The 21,388-nt window shown below is 37.0% G+C and overlaps 1 protein-coding gene across 1 annotated transcript; it reads left to right on the forward strand.

The window, feature by feature from the left end:
* Positions 1–224: 224 nt before the first annotated feature.
* Positions 225–20,848, forward strand: LOC311432925 (opsin-5-like; the record flags this gene model as incomplete). The annotated part of the gene is made up of 5 exons (XM_084511504.1): positions 225–312; positions 1,307–1,469; positions 4,321–4,448; positions 5,370–5,704; positions 20,237–20,848. 5 exons carry the CDS (start codon positions 225–227, stop codon positions 20,846–20,848), a joined length of 1,326 nt encoding a protein of 441 aa, XP_084367630.1.
* Positions 20,849–21,388: the final 540 nt, after the last annotated feature.

Genomic DNA, 21,388 nt, shown 5'->3' on the forward strand with positions numbered 1-21,388 from the left:
TGCCTCTGGCATGTTCACAGGGAACCACTGAAAAGAACCTGGCTCTGTCTTCACACCCTGTATTCAGATAAATTAACTCCTAATTCAAAAAATAAAAGTAAATTCTCCCCATCTTTCCCTCAAAGAACATCTTGTATCCCTGTAGAGAGCTTGCAGGTACCTGCTTAGATATTTAATTTTTAATTTTTAATACTTTTTTTTTCTTTTTTTTTTTTTTTTTCCAGATGGGCCCATTTTTTTCTAATTCAACATTCCAGTCCAAAATAACTGAAGAAGCTGATATTGTTGTTGGCATATGTTATATGGTATTTGGTAAGTATGATAATGATACTGTGTTTGGTGGTGACTGTTTGTCAGTGTTTGATGAGAATGAAGCAACATTAAAGGTCAAGTTTGTTTCCAACAAAGATGAACTTCTATGGTTTCATGAAAGGAGAAAAGATAATACGGTAACATCATTAAAAAGTTGTAGCCTTTGTTTTGTGTTAAGAACAAAAACTTGAATTAATATTATAGGAAGTTAAAGCTGGACAGGAATGCTAGATTTCAAGGCCCTGGCAGTTCTTGGCATACATAAAGTCATCATTAAGTCTAAACAAGAGATTGTCTTTTTCCACGTATCATTGCAAATCACAAAACAGCATATCCTAACTCCTTATAATACCTGAAGCATAACACCAAAAGCTGTAGTCATAAAGTGACTACACTTTATGGGAAAAGTGCCAGAAAAATCAGGGTTATAGCCGACATCCATAGTCAATGCATTAAAAAGTGAGATTTCTGGGAAATGAGTTATGCTGGTATCTCCTCCCTAGTCTTGGTCTGACTGAGGAAAAAAAATCAGATCCAATCCTAATGGTATCGGTCACTATAACCGTAAGTCAGAGGAAAGGAAAGGCAACATTGGCACTTGGACAACAATGGCCACCCTGGCTAAGCAAAGCTGATGGCTGGTGCTTCAGAAGGTGGTGGAATGTCCTAACAGGAAAAAAGAACCTTCCCTGGATTTTTTCTTCTCTGAGGCAACCATGATGATGATGATTATAGTGATGATGATGATGATGATGATTACTACTACTACTACTACTACTACTACTACTACTATATAATATAATATAATGTAATATGAAAAATAATGATAATAATAATAATAATATAAAGAAGAAAAAAAATCACAAATATAAAAAGAGATAAGTTTATCTGATAAATGTTACCACGATTGTAACACGTTATTCTAGGGCAAGAAAAAAAAAAAAAAAAGATGGCTAAAAGTAAATGGTTTTTCATATTTTGTGTTTCTCTGCAGGAATATGCTCTTTGTGTGGGAACAGTATTCTCCTATATGTCTCCTACAAGAAAAAGAATTTGTTGAAACCAGCAGAATACTTCATTATTAACCTTTCCATCAGTGACCTTGGTATGACTCTGACATTGTACCCTCTAGCTGTAACCTCCAGCCTTTCACACAGGTTTGTTCACTATGCACATGATATTTAACATCATCTGCAAGCTCTGGAGGTCTGTGTCAGTGGGGAAGACTGAATTACTCTGCCACTTTTCTTGTCATAACAGTGGGAAATAATTAGAAGGACTGAGAGGAGTATGCTATGTAACAGCAACTTTATAGACTGCTGGTATTAATTAGCATTCATGTCTATTTGAGGTTACTATCATCTTGATTTCTGCAGGGATGAGATTTTCCAAACATCCACTGTTTGTTCCACTAACTACTGCATTTATTCTTCATGGGCAGAATGATGGTGATTTTTTATTTTTATTTTTATTTTTATTTTTATTTTTATTTTTATTTTTATTTTTATTTTTATTTTTATTTTTATTTTATTTATTTATTTATTTATTTATTTAAAGTTAGGCAGTAAAACTTAGTAGCATAAAAAGAAAACCCTGAATTCTTGAATTTACTGATGATCCCCAAAAGTAGTAGTAACAATGGCAAAGAGAAATTTAATATTCTGGATTATTTTTTAAGCCAACACTCTGAATTTAGAACTCTTTTATTCCTTTACCAATTCTGTCCACTTACATGAGTTCAACCTATAATCACTGAGAAACATTTTTTTTTTTCCCTTCTTTTCTTTTTAATCTTCTTTAAAGTTTGGTATTTCTGACTAATTAATACTATGTCTTCAAAATCTAGAATGTGACTTTTGACAACTGCTACTGCAAATCATGCATGTGTCTGAATAGAAAGTGAGGAGGCATAGATTCAGTTCAAATTCAGTTCAATTTATCAGCAGTCCTGGCTATTGGGGGAGGTCCCAGTTGACTGGCGGCTAGCAAATGTGACGCCCATCTACAAGAAGGGCCGGAGGGCAGACCCAGGAAACTACAGGCCTGTCAGTTTGACCTCAGTACCAGGGAAGCTCATGGAGCAGATCCTCCTGAGAGTCATCACGCAGAACTTGCAGGGCAAGCAGGCGATCAGGCCCAGTCAGCATGGGTTTATGAAAGGCAGATCCTGCTTGACGAACCTGATCTCCTTCTATGACAAAGTGACGCGCTGGGTGGATGAGGGAAAGGCTGTGGATGTGGTCTACCTTGACTCCAGCAAGGCTTTTGACACCGTCTCCCACAGCATTCTCCTCAAGAAACTGGCTGCTCTTGGCTTGGACTGGCGCACGCTTCGTTGGGTTAGAAACTGGCTGGATAGCCGGGCCCAAAGAGTCGTGGTGAATGGAGTCAAGTCCAGTTGGAGGCCAGTCACTAGTGGCGTCCCCCAGGGTTTGGTGCTGGGGCCAGTCGTCTTTAATATCTTCATCAATGATCTGGATGAGGGCATTGAGTGCACCCTCAGTAAGTTTGCAGATGACACCAAGTTAGGTGCGTGTGTCGATCTGCTTGAGGGTAGGAAAGCTCTGCAGGAGGATCTGGATAGGCTGCACCGATGGGCTGAGGTCAACTGCATGAAGTTCAACAAGGCCAAGTGCCGGGTCCTGTACCTGGGGCTCAATAACCCCAAGCAGAGCTACAGGCTGGGAGATGAGTGGTTGGAGAGCTGCCAGGCAGAGAAGGACCTGGGAGTGATGGTGGATAGTCGGCTGAATATGAGCCAGCAGTGTGCTCAGGTGGCCAAGAAGGCCAACGGCATCCTGGCTTCTATCAGAAACAGTGTGACCAGCAGGGCTAGGGAGGTGATCGTCCCCCTGTACTCGGCTCTGGTGAGGCCGCACCTCGAGTACTGTGTTCAGTTTTGGGCCCCTCGCTACAAGAAGGACATGGAGGTGCTTGAGCGGGTGCAGAGAAGGGCGACGAAGCTGGTGAGGGGCCTGGAGAACAAGTCCTACGAGGAGCGGCTGAGGGAGCTGGGCTTGTTCAGCCTGGAGAAGAGGAGGCTCAGGGGTGACCTTATCCCTCTCTATAGGTACCTGAAGGGAGGCTGTAGTGAGGTGGGGGTTGGCCTGTTCTCCCACATGCCTGGTGACAGGACGAGGGGGAATGGGCTTAAGTTGCGCCAGGGGAGTTTTAGGTTAGATGTTAGGAAGAACTTCTTTACCGAAAGGGTTGTGAGGCATTGGAACAGGCTGCCCAGGGAAGTGGTGGAGTCACCATCCCTGGAAGTCTTCAAAAGACGTTTAGATGTAGAGCTTAGGGATATGGTTTAGTGGGGAGTGTTAGCGTTAGGTCAGAGGTTGGACTCGATGGTCTTGAGGTCTCTTCCAACCTAGAAATTCTGTGATTCTGTGAAATTTCTATTCCTCTGGAGAACATTCACAAGAGAATCTGTTGATTTTGATGAAATTTAGCTTTCAAAAAACACCTAAAGTTAGTGGAGATAATAGTAAAGAGTATTAATTTATGACCTTGGCCTACTAGTGATAAGAATCACAGAGTCACACAGAATGGGCAGGGTTGGAAGGGACCTCTGAAGATCATCTAGTCCAATCCCTCTGCTGAGCAGGATCATGTTGTGCAGGATGGCATCCAGGTGGGTTCTGAATATCTCCAGAGAAGGAGAGTCAACATCTCCGGGCAACCTGTTCCCCTGCTCTGTCACCCTCACAGTAAAGAAGCATTTTGATTTTTCTTTTCAAAATGTTTATCATTAAACATTATCATTGCTTTGTTTAAAAAAAATAAAAAGGATCAAACAAGAATCATAATAATAAAAGGACATGACTACTTTACTGGCTGTCCTTTCCACTGAGTATCTCTTCTGTAGTTGATCATTTTGCAACAAGTAGTTTGGTCATAAAGTTTATTATTATTTTTAAGGCTACAAGTATATATACTTCTACCATGTAGTATTACATTTAAGAAAGAGATATCATCAAAGTATTAATTTTCTTGGTTATTTACCAGGTGGTTGTATGGGAAACACATTTGCTTGTTCTATGCATTTTGTGGGGTACTGTTTGGGATCTGCAGTCTCTCAACACTGACTCTACTGAGCATCGTGTGCTGCCTCAAAATTTGTTTTCCAGCTTATGGTAAGCTACTGTTTCTGTCTTAGATTTTATTTTTTTCATGTGAACATAGACTACCATTTCTGGGTTGCATATCCTAGTATGGTTTTATAGAAGAGGTTTTACATCCAGCCAAACCTTTAATATTTCTTATTATAGGAAAAACAATTTTTTTTTTCCAGGATTAGGCATTACTAATAATCTTATCTCTAAGTCAGGAAATAAATATGTTTCCTCTGAGTTTTTTTTTTTTTTCTTCCCTGAACTACTGTTGTATGGATTTTGTTGTTGTTCCTTTTTCCTGCTTCCCTATTAAAAAAAAAATAAAAAAAAATACTGATGTGTACTTGTAAAGAATCCCCCCTTTTATGTGTTCTTTAGCCTAGAACTACTTTGAAAGTTGTGCCCAACAAAATACCAAAACATATGTCATAGGCTTAGTTTTGTTGTCTTGTGATTATGCATTTTTCGGTGCTCAACACAATCTATGTGAGCTCTACTTGCAGAAAAAGGCTCTGCTATACTGAGTGCTAATCTTCTCAGAGCAAAAAAACTTTACAATCATCAAAATGCTTACGATTTGTGTTTAAAACAAAAGAAAACAAAACCAAAAATGAACAAACAACAACAACAAAAACCAAATATCCTAGTATCTTGCTTGATTTCAAGAGGAACGAAACATTTTTCAGTGTAATGACTGGTGAATTCAGCATATCAGTTGCCTGGGTGTAGTTAAGTTGCTTTGAAGACAATATTTTAAGAAGCAAATCTCTAGAAGGTTATAGAGAGTTATTCTCAGGAAAAAATAAAAAGAGAACAAAAAAACAAACTTCCAGTGTGCAATACAAGAGGCCTATTAATAAACTTTTGAACTGTTCCAATTGTTAACTGGAGCTTACAGCATCCCTATGTGATGGTCTTCCCTGATTATTTTGTGTCTTTCAGGAAACAGGTTCAGGAGAGAACATGGACAAATCTTGATAGCTTGTGCTTGGACCTATGCAGCAATTTTTGCCTGTTCACCCCTTGCTCACTGGGGAGAGTATGGAGAGGAGCCATACGGCACAGCTTGCTGCATTGACTGGCGTTCCACCAACGTAGACGTCATATCCATGTCTTACACTGTCGTTCTCTTTGTTTTCTGTTTTATTCTCCCTTGTGGAGTAATTATCACTTCCTACTCACTCATTCTGATAACTGTGAAAGGATCCAGGAGAGCAGTGGAGCAGCACGTCTCTGGCCCCACCAGGATGAACAATGTGCAAACTATTACTGCCAAGGTATTTGGCAAGCTGTTTTGGCAAGTATTTGGTATTTGGAAAGTCTTTGGCAAAATGTTTTTGCCAAAATTGGGCAGCACCTTTCAAGACATTGTAGAAATTAGAGTAAAAATTTTGAACATGAAGTGAAAATATAAATATTTTATAATATAAAGATGCTTTTTAGATGCCAGTGACAGGTTTTGGAAATATTTCTTAACAGTGAGTCTCTGGTAAGTCTCTTGGTGTTCAGGTTATCTTTTTGTTATTCCAAAAATGTTTTCATTTCTTCATGTTCATGAGATCCTTTATCATCGTATTTCTTTAGGTTGGATGTTAGGAAGAACTTCTTTACTGAAAGGGTTGTTAGACACTGGAACGGGCTGCCCAGGGAAGTGGTGGAGTCACCATCCCTGGAAGTCTTCAAAAGACGTTTAGATGTAGAGCTTAGGGATTAGTGGGGACTTAGGGTTTAGTGGGGACTGCTAGCGTTAGGTCAGAGGTTGGACTCGATGATCTTGAGGTCTCTTCCAACCTAGAAATTCTGTGATTCTGTGTGATTCTCTTAACTTCTACTATTCAACATCTCCTTTGAGCTTATTTTCTGAAACCTTTAAAAACAGCCAGTTCCTTGTATAGTACACATTCTAAAAGGCATTTCACAAAGAAAAATATGTATTTATGCTGTAAAAATGAATGTCAGGAGGAACTCATTGAGGTGCTGTTGATGGCAAAGTGTGCATCTCCTAGTGCCATTCAGTAAAAGCCTGGCAATCAAAAGGAAGGTTCAAAGTTGGAGCCCTATGTAGAAGTGAATTTGAGCCTCAGGAATCATTGCTTATGAAAGACATTTTGACAGTCACATTGAGTGACTGAATTCTGTTTGCCCAGCTACAGACATCTGAGGGGATCCAGGCTGAAGTTTATATCATTAAAGGTTTTTAAAAATGACTTGGAAATCAAATTTGCTTGTACTTAACTTAAAACAGGACAACAAAACAAAACAAACCAAACAAACAAACAAAAAAAAAAAAACAACAGATAAGTGCATCTCTGTAAATACTTTTTGAACCGAAACCTTTTCAGGTTAGTGTTTTACTGACTTACTTAGTAAAATTAGTCCTGTGGCTACACAATTTGTTGTGAAAATTGGTTCTTGCTGCTAAACTACATCCCCCTCCTTTCCATGAAAATATCTTTATTTATTTTATTTATTTTTATATATATTTTTTTAATATACCGAAATATAAGACGAACTTTGCAGCAGACCTTAGTTAGGAGTGCTTCAGTCATTAGATAATATACCTCTTGAACATAGCTTCTTATATATATGTGATATATATGAATATAACTTGACTCTTAATTATCTCCACTGAGAAAATCTTTTTTTCTTTATTTCAATGAATCCTTCTCTCTTTTCTCTAATTATTTGTTTATCTTTCTCATCAAATATCTTCCTCATCAACTTCAACTTTCTGCTTCGAATCATTGGTCCTTTTCATTTCTCTCTTCAGGAATATGGATGCTCTCATCTGCAAATACAATTAAATATATCACAAATCTTCTGTATAAATGCTTTGCTTTCTCTGTTCCAAATCAAAAAGCTTGGTCGCTCTCCGATATCACTCTTCAGATTACCAGATACAGAAGAGCTACACTAGACATCTTGAGTATCATGTTTTTTCCCATCACTGTGGGAAATACTATCCTCCTACCTACTCTCTACAACCTAAATATTTTATTCAATCCAAGCAGTTTAAGGATGAAAGAGTATGTCCATGTCTTAACTGTTCCTTAGTTCCTAAACCTCAGATGGAACATTTCCCAGTTAAAACTCTTAAGTATATCTCTGCCCCACTTCTGAATTCAGTAGACATTAATATTCTTACATCTTTCATTTGACTACAGTATATTATCCTTTAATTCTTTAACTTTTAATTAAGGACCTTTCATGCCTTGTTCTATTTGATGACTGTAGACACACCAAACATTTCAATGTTGTGGTCTACTTGGAATGATTATTTGTTGAATTGTAGTTCTTTCTGCTGCATTTAAACAGTAAATTTGGTATAGCTTACCAAATTAAATTACTATTAAATTAGAGATGACTTAAAGCCCACTTTTCCTCTGGCCTTAACCATTCTGCTCTGAAATCAGTGCACTGTAACAGGAGTCCTGGTGGCATCTGACCTCTGCAGTCTGATCTGGCTTCAACAGAAGGGCTTGGGCATTGTTTCAGTCTTAAAAACCTAAATTCAGAAAATGACGTGGGCATTTAAAACAGGACTTAGACACTTAGAGTCCATCTAAGCAAGGAAATATGATTCCAAAAGCTTGGCAGCTTCCTATGCCTTGAGACTCTAAGTAATTGCCGCAGGTTCCCCTTATATTGCAGGTTCCTACAGTTTGTTTTAATTTGTATTACCCTGTACATTAAGCAGCTATCACTTTCCTAAACCATACTAACATAACTAGGTCATAGCATTAATTTTAGGTCCATTTCAGTGTATTTTTTTTTTTTAATAGTAATTGAATATTTTTATAAGAAATAATAATAAAATACAGATAACATTCATTATTACTAATCTACTTTCATTGTTAAAAGATCTGTCCGTACTGTCCGTAGGGCTTTTTTTTTTTTTCTTTTTTTTTCTTTTTTCTGTGCTACTATAGAATGACAAAAGCAAAATTTTTAGAAAACATAATGGGATCCGTACAGTGCTATCTGTGTTTTTGTGTTTCTGAGTTTACAAGGTTGACTAACTACTGAAATTGCTTTTATTATTATAGAGTTCCATAAAAATCAATTATAATGCATACTGAAAATGCTGTTCTCATCTAATTTGTTCACAACTGTATGGGTTTGCTAGCTTCTGAAGAAAACACGCTCTGGGCATGTACATAAGACAGATAAATGTTTTGAATGTAAGTAGAGATGTAGAAAACTGCCTTTTCTCCAGGAATTCCTTGGGATTTAACAATTTTCAGAAGCATACCCTAATTCTTCCTAGACATTGAAGGAGCAAAACCACTATGCACGTAACTCAACATTTCATCAAATATTTGTTGAAATATCTCTGAATTTAATTTTAATGCAGTACATTGAAATTAAAGTTATAGTGGGGTAAACCTTTGTCCTGGGAAATTGTTTTTTTTCAGACTTTGTGTATGACCTTGAACAAATTTTATGGTCTTTAACTTGTCTTTCTTTGCGTTTGTGATTTGTGATAGCTCTGAAGTACATGGCTTAAAACACTGAAGGATCATTTGGCTGAATAGGAGAAAGCTGATAGTTCACATCTCTTTTCTAAAATTGCTTGTTGTGGAAATAGGGTATCTAATTTTATTCTCAGCATAAAATGCAATGATTTGCATAGAAACAAGGCAAGTCTAACATTGTGGATGTTACCTGGGCTTAAATTGCTCTTCTACAATGCAGGGACACAGTGCTTTTTTAAAATCTTTTTGTTGTTTTTGTTGTTGTTAAATTAATAAAAAAAAAAGTACCTCCAAAATTAATGGAGGTTTTTTACACTCCTCTGAAATCGAAATTATTGTATAGCCATGGCTACAAGCAATCTTGAAAGCTGTGGCTAGTTACAGGTGCAAAGACCTATAGACATAATGGGAAATAATATAGAAATAAAAATTGGAAAAAGGTTGCTCCTCAAAGAAGCCCTACAGTTTAGGATGTAAGATCCCAACCCTGAATACTTCATTGTAGTGCGTAATATACTCCTGAATATATAGAAGAGTTACAGGTGTTCATTGCCTCTCTTGATATTGTCCACCTTAAGTGGATGCTTTAGTTGTACAGTACAGCAATATGGCAATTTACTGTAGGCATTTCAAAGCCATTTGGGGATTAGTGGTCATTGTGCTATTTCAAAATGTTGGCTTTGCTTGTGTGAAGGGATATAATCTCTATGAAGGCACAAACAGCCTTAGTTTTAAATTTACAGTTGCTTATATTATAGGCTGTATAGCATATATCGATTTGAGCTGGAGGCAATCAGCTTTTCAACAAGTGTAGAAGAATCTGGTTTACCTATAAAATACATGTTGAATGTGCCTTACTGCCAAGGCTTGCTATGGCAGAATGCAGACATTTCATTTAGAGAGAAGGTGAAATTGAGATTCTGTTACTGTAACATAGACAATCACATTTATGATTGTCTTTTATTAGCATAAGAATTTATAATTAATAGTGCAAAGTGAAAAAAAAAAAGTATTTTAGATTCCTGTGTAAGCATGGTTCAAATAATAGAAAAATAAAAAAACAAAAAACAAAAAACTCCTCTGTAATGCTTTAGACCTCTCAGGAAAAGTTGGCTTCATTTTTATGTGCTCTCCTTCGACTACTTCATTTATAGTGACCAGTAAAAACCCTAGGCTCTACAGATGTCCATGTCCTACAAAGCTGCCAGGCATCTTGTACAAATATATATATATAATATATATATATCATTTGTTTTAAGTGTGCAAAAATTTTACTGAAATAAAAGAGGACAGATCAAGGGTGTGAGATACTCTGTAGTCATCTCTAGTTCATCAAATGTCTGTTACAGCTTGATGAATAACATGTTAAATCTCTTCCTCTTAGTGTACAAATAATAGTATGGGCTGTTCTTGTCAGTTGCTTTCCAGACTTTGCTATCATTACTTTGGAATATTTTGAAGATACAATTGCAATATACCTTAGCTTTACAGGTCAATATATTGCCAAACTGCAGAGTGTTTAGTTGGCTACTTTTATGATTCCTATGTACAGTAAAATTCTGCCAGATGGGAAATTATGGCCAATATACTGATGAGAACTAAGCAAGGTTAAAATACCAAACCAAGACCATCAGGGCAGTCACAGCACAAGACTCAAATTCAGGAACCTCTCTTGCTTTGCCTGGTGTTAGCTTCTGCATTTTTTTTTTTCATACTTCTGTCTCCAGGCTCTGGTATAATATACTTACATTTTCTGAATGCTCAGCAAAGTTTGCACAGAGAGACAGTCTCCAATTTTCTACTGTAGGCTTCTGCTCTTGTAGGCTTTTGAATAAAAAAAGGAACCTAGCCATAGGCTGGTCTGTGAGACTGTGTGTGACACTTGCAGTCTTCGAGGACCCAGAGGCTGAGTTCAGGGTCCATGCTACCTGACCCTAACATAAATTCTGTCACCAGGGGCGACAGGTGATCTGCAGGAGTCTGCCTTTATCACTATTTATCACTGTGTGGAGCAGGCAGCATCTTGGCAGAGGCTGGTAAAAGAGCTGGCCAATCTGAGGTGATGAAGTGATAGCTCAAGGGTTGAGAGGCATTTCCTCCATCATGCTGCATGCCAACCAAGCTAGTTGGCTCAGGGGAGTAGCATCCTAGTCCTGCTCATGCATTACTGTAGTGACTGTGCTTCTTAGAAACTTTGTAGTAGCAGTGGTTTCTATATGGCACAGTGTTTATTAGATCTTGCTCTGAGGTGCACCACTCTCTGGTATTCTAGGGGGACACTAAAGGAATAGAATCATGACCTCTCAGTACTGCTTTCTATAATTTGACGTAAAGTGACCCTCAAAAAAGAGATTTAAACTACAGTATCAAAATAAAAAATGTAAAAATATCAAGCAATAGGAAAGCTAATGATATATATATATTTTTCTCTTGTCATCTGTGACGTGGATCAATGAGAAGGCTTAATTCCCAGCTTTCACAATTGCACTAGGTGCTCCTTCAGTTCTGAAAATAAATCTGTATTAACAGTTTGTACAGGTCTCTGGTCTGAGATACACTTGTGAGATCCAGTGAGATACTGGAACTCCCACTGGCACTTGAATGCATGGGAGGGGATGCTGGACACTCTAGGGACAGAATGGCTCACATGGGTCATTGATGCCTGCTGAGATTTTGTCCAGTGTGTATGCCTGCATACCTGTGGGTTCTGACCATGAACTGAACTTCACTTTTGCAATTCATGAACCATAGAAAAAGTTGTGCTGAGGATACAAGGAAGAGCAGAATCCAGGTTTGGATAAGCTCTGTGGATGTAAACAGCCATGAGGAGATCTGGCCCTAAATCTAGAACTGGAATTCCCCTCTGAGGGAGACAGATCTTCCTCACTCTTGTGCTTTAGGTGGTCCTAGGGCAGGGCAAGTAGAAACCGTGTTTATTGTTGTGTATCATTCATAAGGATACATATAACGATCTATGTACATGATGGTCAAGTTAGTCCATGAGGCAAGGACTATAGATTTCACTGATGATACAGTACTGTACACTTTTTAAATAAAATGTTTATGCCATGTTATCACATCATTTCTACTTAGAGCTTCAGGCAACATGTGTTAGTGCATGAGTACAAGAGAGGACATATACATTTATGTATACTTTTTGTAATCTGTGTGCTAACCACAGGACTCAGGGAAAAAAAAAAAAAAGACAGAAAAAGACAGCTACCAAAAATTTTCAGCAGTAGGAATTAGATAAAATTAATATATATATATTTGCCATTTTTTTCAGCAAGAGAGTTGAAGATTTACCTTCATGAGTATTGCACAACTCATCAACGTTAAGTTGAGCAGATCTTTAAATCACTAAGTACAAAATAATAGGTGGACATAATAATGCTAGATTGCTTAAAAAACATGCTGGTAAGGGTCTGCTCCCAGGTCTTGTGACCAGGGTAATCATTGGAAAGAGGTCTGTTGACTTGTTTTGGAGAAGACTCCAATATAAATCAGGTGTGTGTGTGTGTGTGTGTTTTTTTCTTTCCAAATCATGGTACTGTAACAGTATTTTACTGTTTACAGTTTTTTACTCTTTTGTGCTTTGTTGGCTGAAGGGAGGAGGAAAATGCATGACATGATTTTTCAAAGCTTAGTTTGTGAATTTCTAATTTCTTTTGCTGCTTCCTTTATTTTAGCAGTGCATTGGCTCAGTGGCTTATTATTTTGCAGAAAAACAAAGTAGAATTTGTAATAGTCTCCCTTGAAGCATAAAAAAAAAAAAAAATTGAATCAGAGGAATTAATTTGCTGCTTATAAGCATGCATTTAGACAAAGTCTCACAGACTCTGAAAATAGTTGCAGTTACCCTGTCAGAAACAATTTGCAGGAAAAACTTTTTATTCTCAGGAGAATAATTTCACCCATAGCAATTACTTTAAAAGTGAAAGGAAAGAAGAAAGTATCATTTTATTGGCTTTGACATAGCCTTATTTAATTACCTTCCTAGAGCCCATTGCTCCTTTTTCGCAGCTACTGAGAACTAGAAATCCTGTAGGTCTTTGCTGCAATACTGATGCCATGGAAATAAATTGAGAAAAACTAAGAACTTGCTGCAAATATTCTTGTCTGTTTTTCAAATGTGAGGGAATTTGGATGCCAAAGTAAGCAAAAGTTTCTACAGAGAAGACAAATGATAGTGGACCAAGTATGATTCACAGGGAGGAAAACAAATGCAATAAATACTTTGTTTCACGCAATAAAAACACTGAACTAAAAAAATGTACCCCAAGCCCCAGAAACGATGCTATACTTCACCAAGGCACCACAAATGTTGTTGAGTACCAAGTCTGAGCACCATGCAGTGTGGATGTGACCAGTTTGTGTCTGATCCAGACAATGATCCCCAATCTTATTTCATTTAACAGTTTAGTCTGATAGCCAATGAGACTAAAAAAACTCGACCTAGTGTCCAGCATCTCCCACTATTGTGTATTACCAGTTAGGTGGAGCCCCTTTTCTAAGACAGCTGGAGTACTGGAAAGGGGCTTTGGGAGTTTTCTTCTCAACCTGCTACACTGCTCCTAGCTGAGTAGCACTGTGCAGCACTTTAAGTCTGCATAGCTGTGGTCACCCCTTCCATGATAGTACCACATCCTGTCCTCAAGTCTGCAATGCTCCTTTTGCTGCCATCTGTTAGCAAGTGAATGACAATGAAAAATTTGACTTTTCTTATGCTGATACCATTTGTAGTATGGACCATATGTAGTATGCACCATATGTAGTATGAACTTTGCAGGTTCTAGTGATTATAGATCTTAATTTCTCTGCTCAGTGTCTGCAGTGGCAAATCTATTTGCCTTATTAGGGGCATAAATTGCTCACTGAGACTTCTGGCTTCTGTTTAAATCTGGGATAGTGGACTGCAGTTTGGACTGAAATGACAATTTTGAAAACTCCCTCAATTCACAAGATTTCTAGATTTCATCTTATATAACACAAGCAGTTTGGCCTGCTGAAACTCTTCCTTGGGAAACAAAAATGCATGAGGCTCAGGGTAACATTCACTGATGGCACTTTTGCAGTACCTGTGCTTCATATATGCTTCTATTGGTCAGAACAAACTGGACCCAACTTGTAAAAGCTCTCTGAGAAAGACGGACAATGATTCAGACTTGCAGCACTGAGGACCAGATGGCTACTTGTTGATTCATTTTTACAAAATGCTGTTGAAGCATATAATATGCTTGTCTTTTTTGAACATGGCTGACCAAGTCATACTAGGACTACTTACAAGGCTTTTAAAATCCTTTCAGTCAAAATGATTTACTAGAAACCTGCTTGGACCATAACTCTGAAACAATGCTTCACACTTGTAATTGAACATATACACAGAGACATTCTGTGATGCATGTGCTTCCATTCTTCATGTACTTTATCTCTAATTATAATCAATAATGATTTAAAATATGTGCATGTTAATGCAAATTACCTTGGTGAGTTTGTTAAGGGAAATCTGAGAGCAAAAAATGATGAGAATAGTACATTTCGTGATGGTTCTTGTACAAGAATAAGGGCAAGCCTGGAAATCCGTTTCAGTAATCCTAAGAGAGAAGCTGTGAAAGATTTATACATTTGCATAGTTTCCCATTATTACATGGGAACACATAGCAAATCTGTATTCCTGGCAGGCTGACATGAGGAAAGGAAAGGATGCCTCCTTGTAACCTGGTGACTGGCTGACTGCGATTGCTTCAGAAAGGTTCTCAACACTGAGCGACTCCTGCTTGTTGTTTTCTCTGGTGTTTAAAGGTATGGCACACATTTTGGTATGGTCCCTGTAAGAAACTACTTTCATTTTCACATCTCAGGCATTGCTTTTCATCTTTTGTACAGGGTGAAGAGTAAGACTCAATCACCTTTATCTTAGTGGGAGTAAATACATCACTGGGACTCTACTGCCATTCCAGAAAAGGAAATTAATAACTTCCCGAATCATTCCATTGTCTGTAAAATACAGAAATAAAAACCCTAGACAAACCTAATCCTATTTCACACTGGTTGGATGGAGGCTTACAGGTATTTTTGGAACAAAAATTGGAGCATGCAGAAGTTGTTACTAACCATGAAAGTCCCCACTCTCAGCAGCTGATTCTGTACTACCCCAACACGGTCTTAGCTGTGCTTTGTCATAAATTTACATCAGGAAACTTCTTGATACAATAGACATAAAACTGTGGAAAATGCTTTAGCTTCCAAAGAGGTCATGAAGTATCATTTACTTAAAAGTGTCAGCTAGCTGATTTCTCCTAGTAAGTACAATAGACATGGACTTTGAAATAGCTTAATTAGGTCCTTAGCTTGTGCCAACAGTCTGCCTTGTTCCAACCTGTGTGACTGAACTGGCACACACCAGTTGAAGAGATAACTGCGAAGCTGATGGCATGCTGCAAGTGTGGCACAACTGTTTTCTTCTTCTGTTTACCTGCAATGTATGCTCTGTAGCTTGTATTCTTTGTTGTTAAGTTCTTACAAACCACAAAGTTCTCCCAAGTTCCAACTCAATCACAGGAGAGATTTTTGACTGTTAATTTCTCAGGAGTGTCAACTACCATTATATTTGGTATTTGAAAAATGTTCTTGTGGTTGCTTTACAGATTTAGAGGATTGTTATTTATTTATTTATTTATTTATTTTTCCCAGCTGTAACTCTGTTTATTTGCTTCTTGGGGAGATATTTTTGGAAAGTATTTGTTTATGGGATTTGCTTATGCTCAAAGGCAAACTTCAAAAAGATTTTTGAAAATTCTTCTATGTGCGATCATTGTGTTCACAAACTATGATAGAATCATAACTAAGATGCAGAGCCAAGGTTAATCACTTATTTCCTTACCCTGGAAAATTAGTGTATTGCTGCACACTTATATTTTTAAGAATTAGTATGTTGTACAAAATAATTTATACTTGCCAAACCACCTAAGTTATAGTTCAAACATCCTAGTCTGAATAGGCCCTGGGTGTATAGGTGATGTGATGTATCTTGTGAAGGTATTTTTCTTATCTCCCTGTATGATAGGACATTAAGGATTTTCCTGGTCAGTGAAATCTCTGAGTGATAAAACAAGTAATTAAAATAAAATTCTGGCTTTCAAGACATGAGAAGACAGCATCACCTTTTATTCATACTGCTGCAGAACCACAACAGGACACTACCGATAGATACTTTGATTAAAAATAAATAAATAAATAAAAAGCGAAAAATGTCCACAGATATGTGCAGGTATAAAAAGATAGCTCATAGGGCTGAAATTGTTTTTCTCTGTATTTCCATGATAAAATAAAGATATTACAGAAAGTTGATTATAGTTCATTAAAATATCTTCTCATTAACACTGAGGTGTTAATGATGTAAACCACTGATGACACTTTCTACAAACTGTAAAGAATCGCTTAGTATTTCCTGGAATAGCCTCCATAACAGAACATTTTGTACACCTTTATTTGAGGCCTGCACATATTTTTCTAGGTCACATCTTCACATTGTTCCTCAGTGAGCCACATGTCTTCAAGTTGGATTTCCTCATGGTCTACAAAGGCTCATTTTGCTGCTACTGCAATTTTAGCAGCTGTGTATTACAAGTTGATGGCAAAATCAGGCAATATGTCTCTTGCTCACTTTAATGAGGAAATCTGGACTCTGGCCTAGAGTGAAATAATGAAAAGGCTTGTCTGTAGTCCAGCATGCCTGCTGTCCTCCCTGAGTTTCATTGTGTAGTGATGCCTCAGACCTTCACATCCAAGGAAATCCAAGACCAGAACTATCATCTGTCCACCAGGTATAGCATAAAGAGAATTGGATCAATCACAGAGTGATGCAATGAAACGGTGTAGTTGACTTTTCTTATAGTGTGACAGTCATATTCATGTATGAACAGTTCTCTTCGGTGCAAGGAGTTGATAGGTAAACTTTGTGAGTTAATGAAATTTAAGAATGACTGTACAGATCATTTATTCTGAACAACCATTTCTGATTAAAATGAAATCACCTTTGGAAATAACCTAACTGCTACAGCAGTAAAGTTTTGTTCTTAACATATTCTAATTGGTTAGCGAGGCCTGAATTACAGAATCAATGTCTCTTTGTTTCTATTCTGACATTTAAGTCTTTAGGTAACTTTTGGCCACTGTGTTGTGCATTGAGATAAGACAGTATTTTGGAAGTCACCAGCAAATTTAAAATATGAACCAGAAGAGAAAAAAAAAAAAAAAAAAAAAAAAAAAAAAAGAGATGCTCACAAGTACTCTTTTCCTTATAGTGAAAGCCTGTGGAAAAATAAACAAACAAATAAATAAATAAATAAATACATACATACATACATATATGAATATATATATATATATATTTCCTTTCAAAGCTTTTGTGTTATTATTTAGTTTATACAAGGATAATTGAAATTCTGCATTATGGCTCTCTCCTTATGTTTGGCTGCCTCTCTAGTTTCACTGCAATGGTGTGCATTCAATATTTTTTCCTAGTCATTTAGGAAAACTAGCTATTGCATCTTGCCTGTGAAAGATCTCAGAAGTAGCTATGATACAGTTATACAGATATACCATATCTCCAAGAATTTGTACTGAAGGACATGTCTCTGAAGGTGTAGTGTGTTTATACAATGTTCCATCTTTTGTCATACTTCTGTATTTCAGCTGTTGGTTTTGTTTGCTCACAAGAACACGAAGGTGTCCTTTAGTTTGTCACTTTTGTGAGTTTTCTGTCAATGCTCACAAGGTTGCTCCATATCTTCCTCACCAAAACTCTCCCCTTTTGTCATGTTTATGAAAATCTCAACATTCTTTGACATCTCATGCTGACATTGTTGGTTAGCCCACTCTACCTACTTCTTACCAGAGGCAGAATATTAAGTGTCATCCAAGCGCTTTTCTATTAAAATCTAGACTTCTCAATATGTGACATGACAGAATAAATAATAATAACAAAGTCTCTTTTTACATGCATGTGTGTATAGCTGATATGCTCAAGTGTCTCAAAGGGAGTTCCTTTTGCTTAGTTGCACTTCACTTAAAATTAGTTGTATTAAGTTCAGTCTCAAAATTGTCAATGACAAGGACCTTAGAGCAATCTGTCACATCTATTACAGGCATATATCTTTGGATGATATCAATTTCTTTCTGGAGATATGTCTCTCTTTCCTTTGACATTGTAAAGAACCCTGACTAGATTAGATCTAGGGTATAAGTTTTGGATAGCTGAGGTTATGTAAGATGAATGTTCTGTTTTTGCTGTAAAAATGGTACTGATGCAGCTCAGGAAGTAGGCTGAGAGCTCCTTGAAACTATGTGCCACATACCTTTTCACAGGAACAAAGTAAAACCTATCACAATCCCAAAGATTAATTGCTACATAAAATAAGCCATCTGGGAAATGAACCAGTCAATTCTAATGTCCATTTCTTCTTGACGTGATTCTAAAGGGCCAAGGCACATTGCTTGCCACAAAAACTGGTCTTCATTTCAGCCTGGAATGCCATGGGCATGGAGAATTTAGGATTACAAAACCCATGCCTGTGACATTAGCTTTTCCACAAGTAGAGCCAAATCTTCAGCCGATATAAATAAATAGAGCAAGGGGGGGTGGGGAGTGGGGGGAGGAAGGGGAAGAGAGAAATTAAGGTCACTCTATCATGCGGATTTGTCTCTTTCCGTCTTTTCTTAAATAGTTTCATTCTGCCAAAATAACTTGCTTCTTAATTCTGCCAAATCACTGTAGCTTTGGACTTCAGGTGAACCAATGGATGTTGCCCATAAATGGGAAATTTCTCCAGTGCCATTATTGTTATAGAAGATGGCTTTCTAGAGACATATGCAAATTCATAAACAGATTTTAACTTAATAGTAAAAACAGTTATACATGACAGACATTCCTCATAAAACTTGTGTTATATATTTCTTGGCAATCACCATGCATTTCTTCTTGCAAAATAAAAAGTTTGTGATACTATTAAACTTAGGGAGAAAATAATAGCATTTTGTGTAGATCTCTATGTCATAAAGGAATTTTATGTGTTTTCCTCTGATGTTAAGTGCTCAGGATCTCTCTCTCATTCTCACTTTGAATACAACAACAGGATCTCTCACAATAAAAATAAAAAAAAAAAACAACAAACATGATTTTTGCAACCTTGAACCTACAGACAGAGCCTCACTGAGAAAAGTGTTGCATTTTCAGTTAACAAAGCTAGTTAGCAGCTCTGTACTCTGACTTGCAGAAGGCAGTTCAGGGAGGTGGCACAATTAGCAGCTGAAAACTAAAGTACTTTCAGTATGTCTTTTCCTCTCTTTGCTTGGATCCAATATTACTTTAAAGGGAATGGATTCTCTACTGTCTTCTTTATTTGTAAATATATACTCTTGGCAAACACAGACTTTTGAAACTTCTACAGGAGCATGAATATTCTTGTTTCTGCCCTTAAAATTTGCATGCACTTCATTTATAAATGAAAATAAAAAATTAAAAACCATGCTTAGAAGGATGCCCTGCAGATTAGATTTCCTGTACAAGCTGATGCTTACAGTTTACTTTAGATTTTTCAGAGTTTATGTTTATTACTGATTAAATATTTATTCTTGCATTTTACATATCTGTGTGATAATTTATACTAAAAGATCACTGATTTTTTTAAAGGTCTATTAAAGCTTTCTTGATAGATTTTATTAAGACAAGTTATTTGGGGAGGGGGGAGGAGGGGCAGAGGGGAGAGAAGTTAATTTAAATTCATGAATTTAATTCACCTTCAGGATCAGTCTGGTTTTCTGTTGTCAGATACCTGTATATAGCTCCAGATGAGCACAAAAAATAAAATTGTGGAAGACATTCTCTAGCCAGGAAAACCAGTATGACTCATGAATTAGAAAGTAGATGGAAATGACTTTGCAATTCATATAAAAGCTTCCTCAGAAAAGTATCTTTTTCTTTTGTTTGGTTTCCTTTTTAGTGTAAAAAAGGTTTTTGTGGCACTTCAGTGAAAAGGAAGAGAAATGTAAGAGTTGATGTGTTTAAACTCTGAAAGTTACAAGTCTCACACAGAGTTAGGTTGCTAGACAAATATACATTTGGAGAGCAGCTGAGGTATAATGGAAGATTTGGGGAGACTTTTAACAAGGGGAATCAATTAGGTGTTATTTTTATGCATATTCTATATGCTGTTTTCCTCATGCATGTAGTTTTTTAATTCGGTTTTCTTTCTTTTTTTTTTTTTTGTCTCTCTCTCTCTTTTTATTTCTTTTTATTTATTTATTTATTTATTTTATTTTTATTTCTGCAAGCTGAGTATTGCTGTGTGCATTGGCTTTTTTGCTGCCTGGAGCCCTTACGCCGTCATTGCCATGTGGGCAGCGTTTGGGTCAATAGACAAGATTCCTCCATTAGCCTTTGCTGTTCCAGCTGTTTTTGCAAAATCCTCCACACTCTACAATCCAGTTATCTATCTTCTTCTGAAGCCCAATTTTCGAAGTACCATTGCCAAAGATTTCACAGTTCTTCAACAGTTGTGCATCGGGAGTTGTTTTTGTGTCAAGATGCTGCAGACATTCAGATCAACTTTGAACACCAGCTTGAGAACATTTAAGGTCAAAAGTGAATCTAGCTGTAATGCTCTTCCAATTGTGGAAGGATGTTCTTATTTCCCCTCTGAAAAGCATGGTGATACTTTTGAATACTTTAAAAGCTGTCCAAAATGCTGCCAGGAGAAGATAAGTGCTATGGGAAGCCCTTCTCGAGAAATCACAGCCTTGGAGAACAGCCTCCAGGTAAAAATGAGGCAGGGCAGCAAGAAATCAGTAAAGGTGGTTGTGCAGGGAGAAAAAAGCACCGAGCTTGAAAACCTAGAAATCACCTTAGAAGCAGTACCTGTGCATTGTGCATTTACAGACCTCTAGAACTGCTTATATGAAGCAATCAAAGAACAATGTTGTTATACTGGATTCATGAATGTAATTTCTTCTTTAGAGCCCTTCTATTATCCAATTTCTACATTATTTTCCTGTTCTTTCTCATGTACGCTTTGATGGGATACATGCTACAGCATGGGCATGCTATAAATGCTTATGTGACTCTCTCCATGATAACTTAAGTGTATTGTGATAAAAAAAATCAGACAAATCTTTGTTTTAACTTTCATCAACCCCATTTTCAAGAGAACATATTTAACTGTGGGGAGGTTTCTGTAAAGTGTTACCCTTTCTAGACTTTGTGTATTTTCCTTCCTGTATGTTCAAAGCAAATAACTCAATGTAGAGCTTTAAAAGAACAATCTCATGCTTTTCTATTTGTTATAACAACTGAAAAGTTAATTACTAGATTAAAATCTTAGTTTCTAAAAGCGATGCTGTGTTATATTTCCTGGGAGTCATAGGTCATTTTGTTCCCTGCTTTGAGATTATACAGGTTCTGATTATATTCCACATTAATGAAATAAT

This window comes from Aythya ferina, assembly GCF_964211825.1.
Source record: "Aythya ferina genome assembly, chromosome: 2".
NCBI lineage: Eukaryota > Metazoa > Chordata > Aves > Anseriformes > Anatidae > Aythya > Aythya ferina.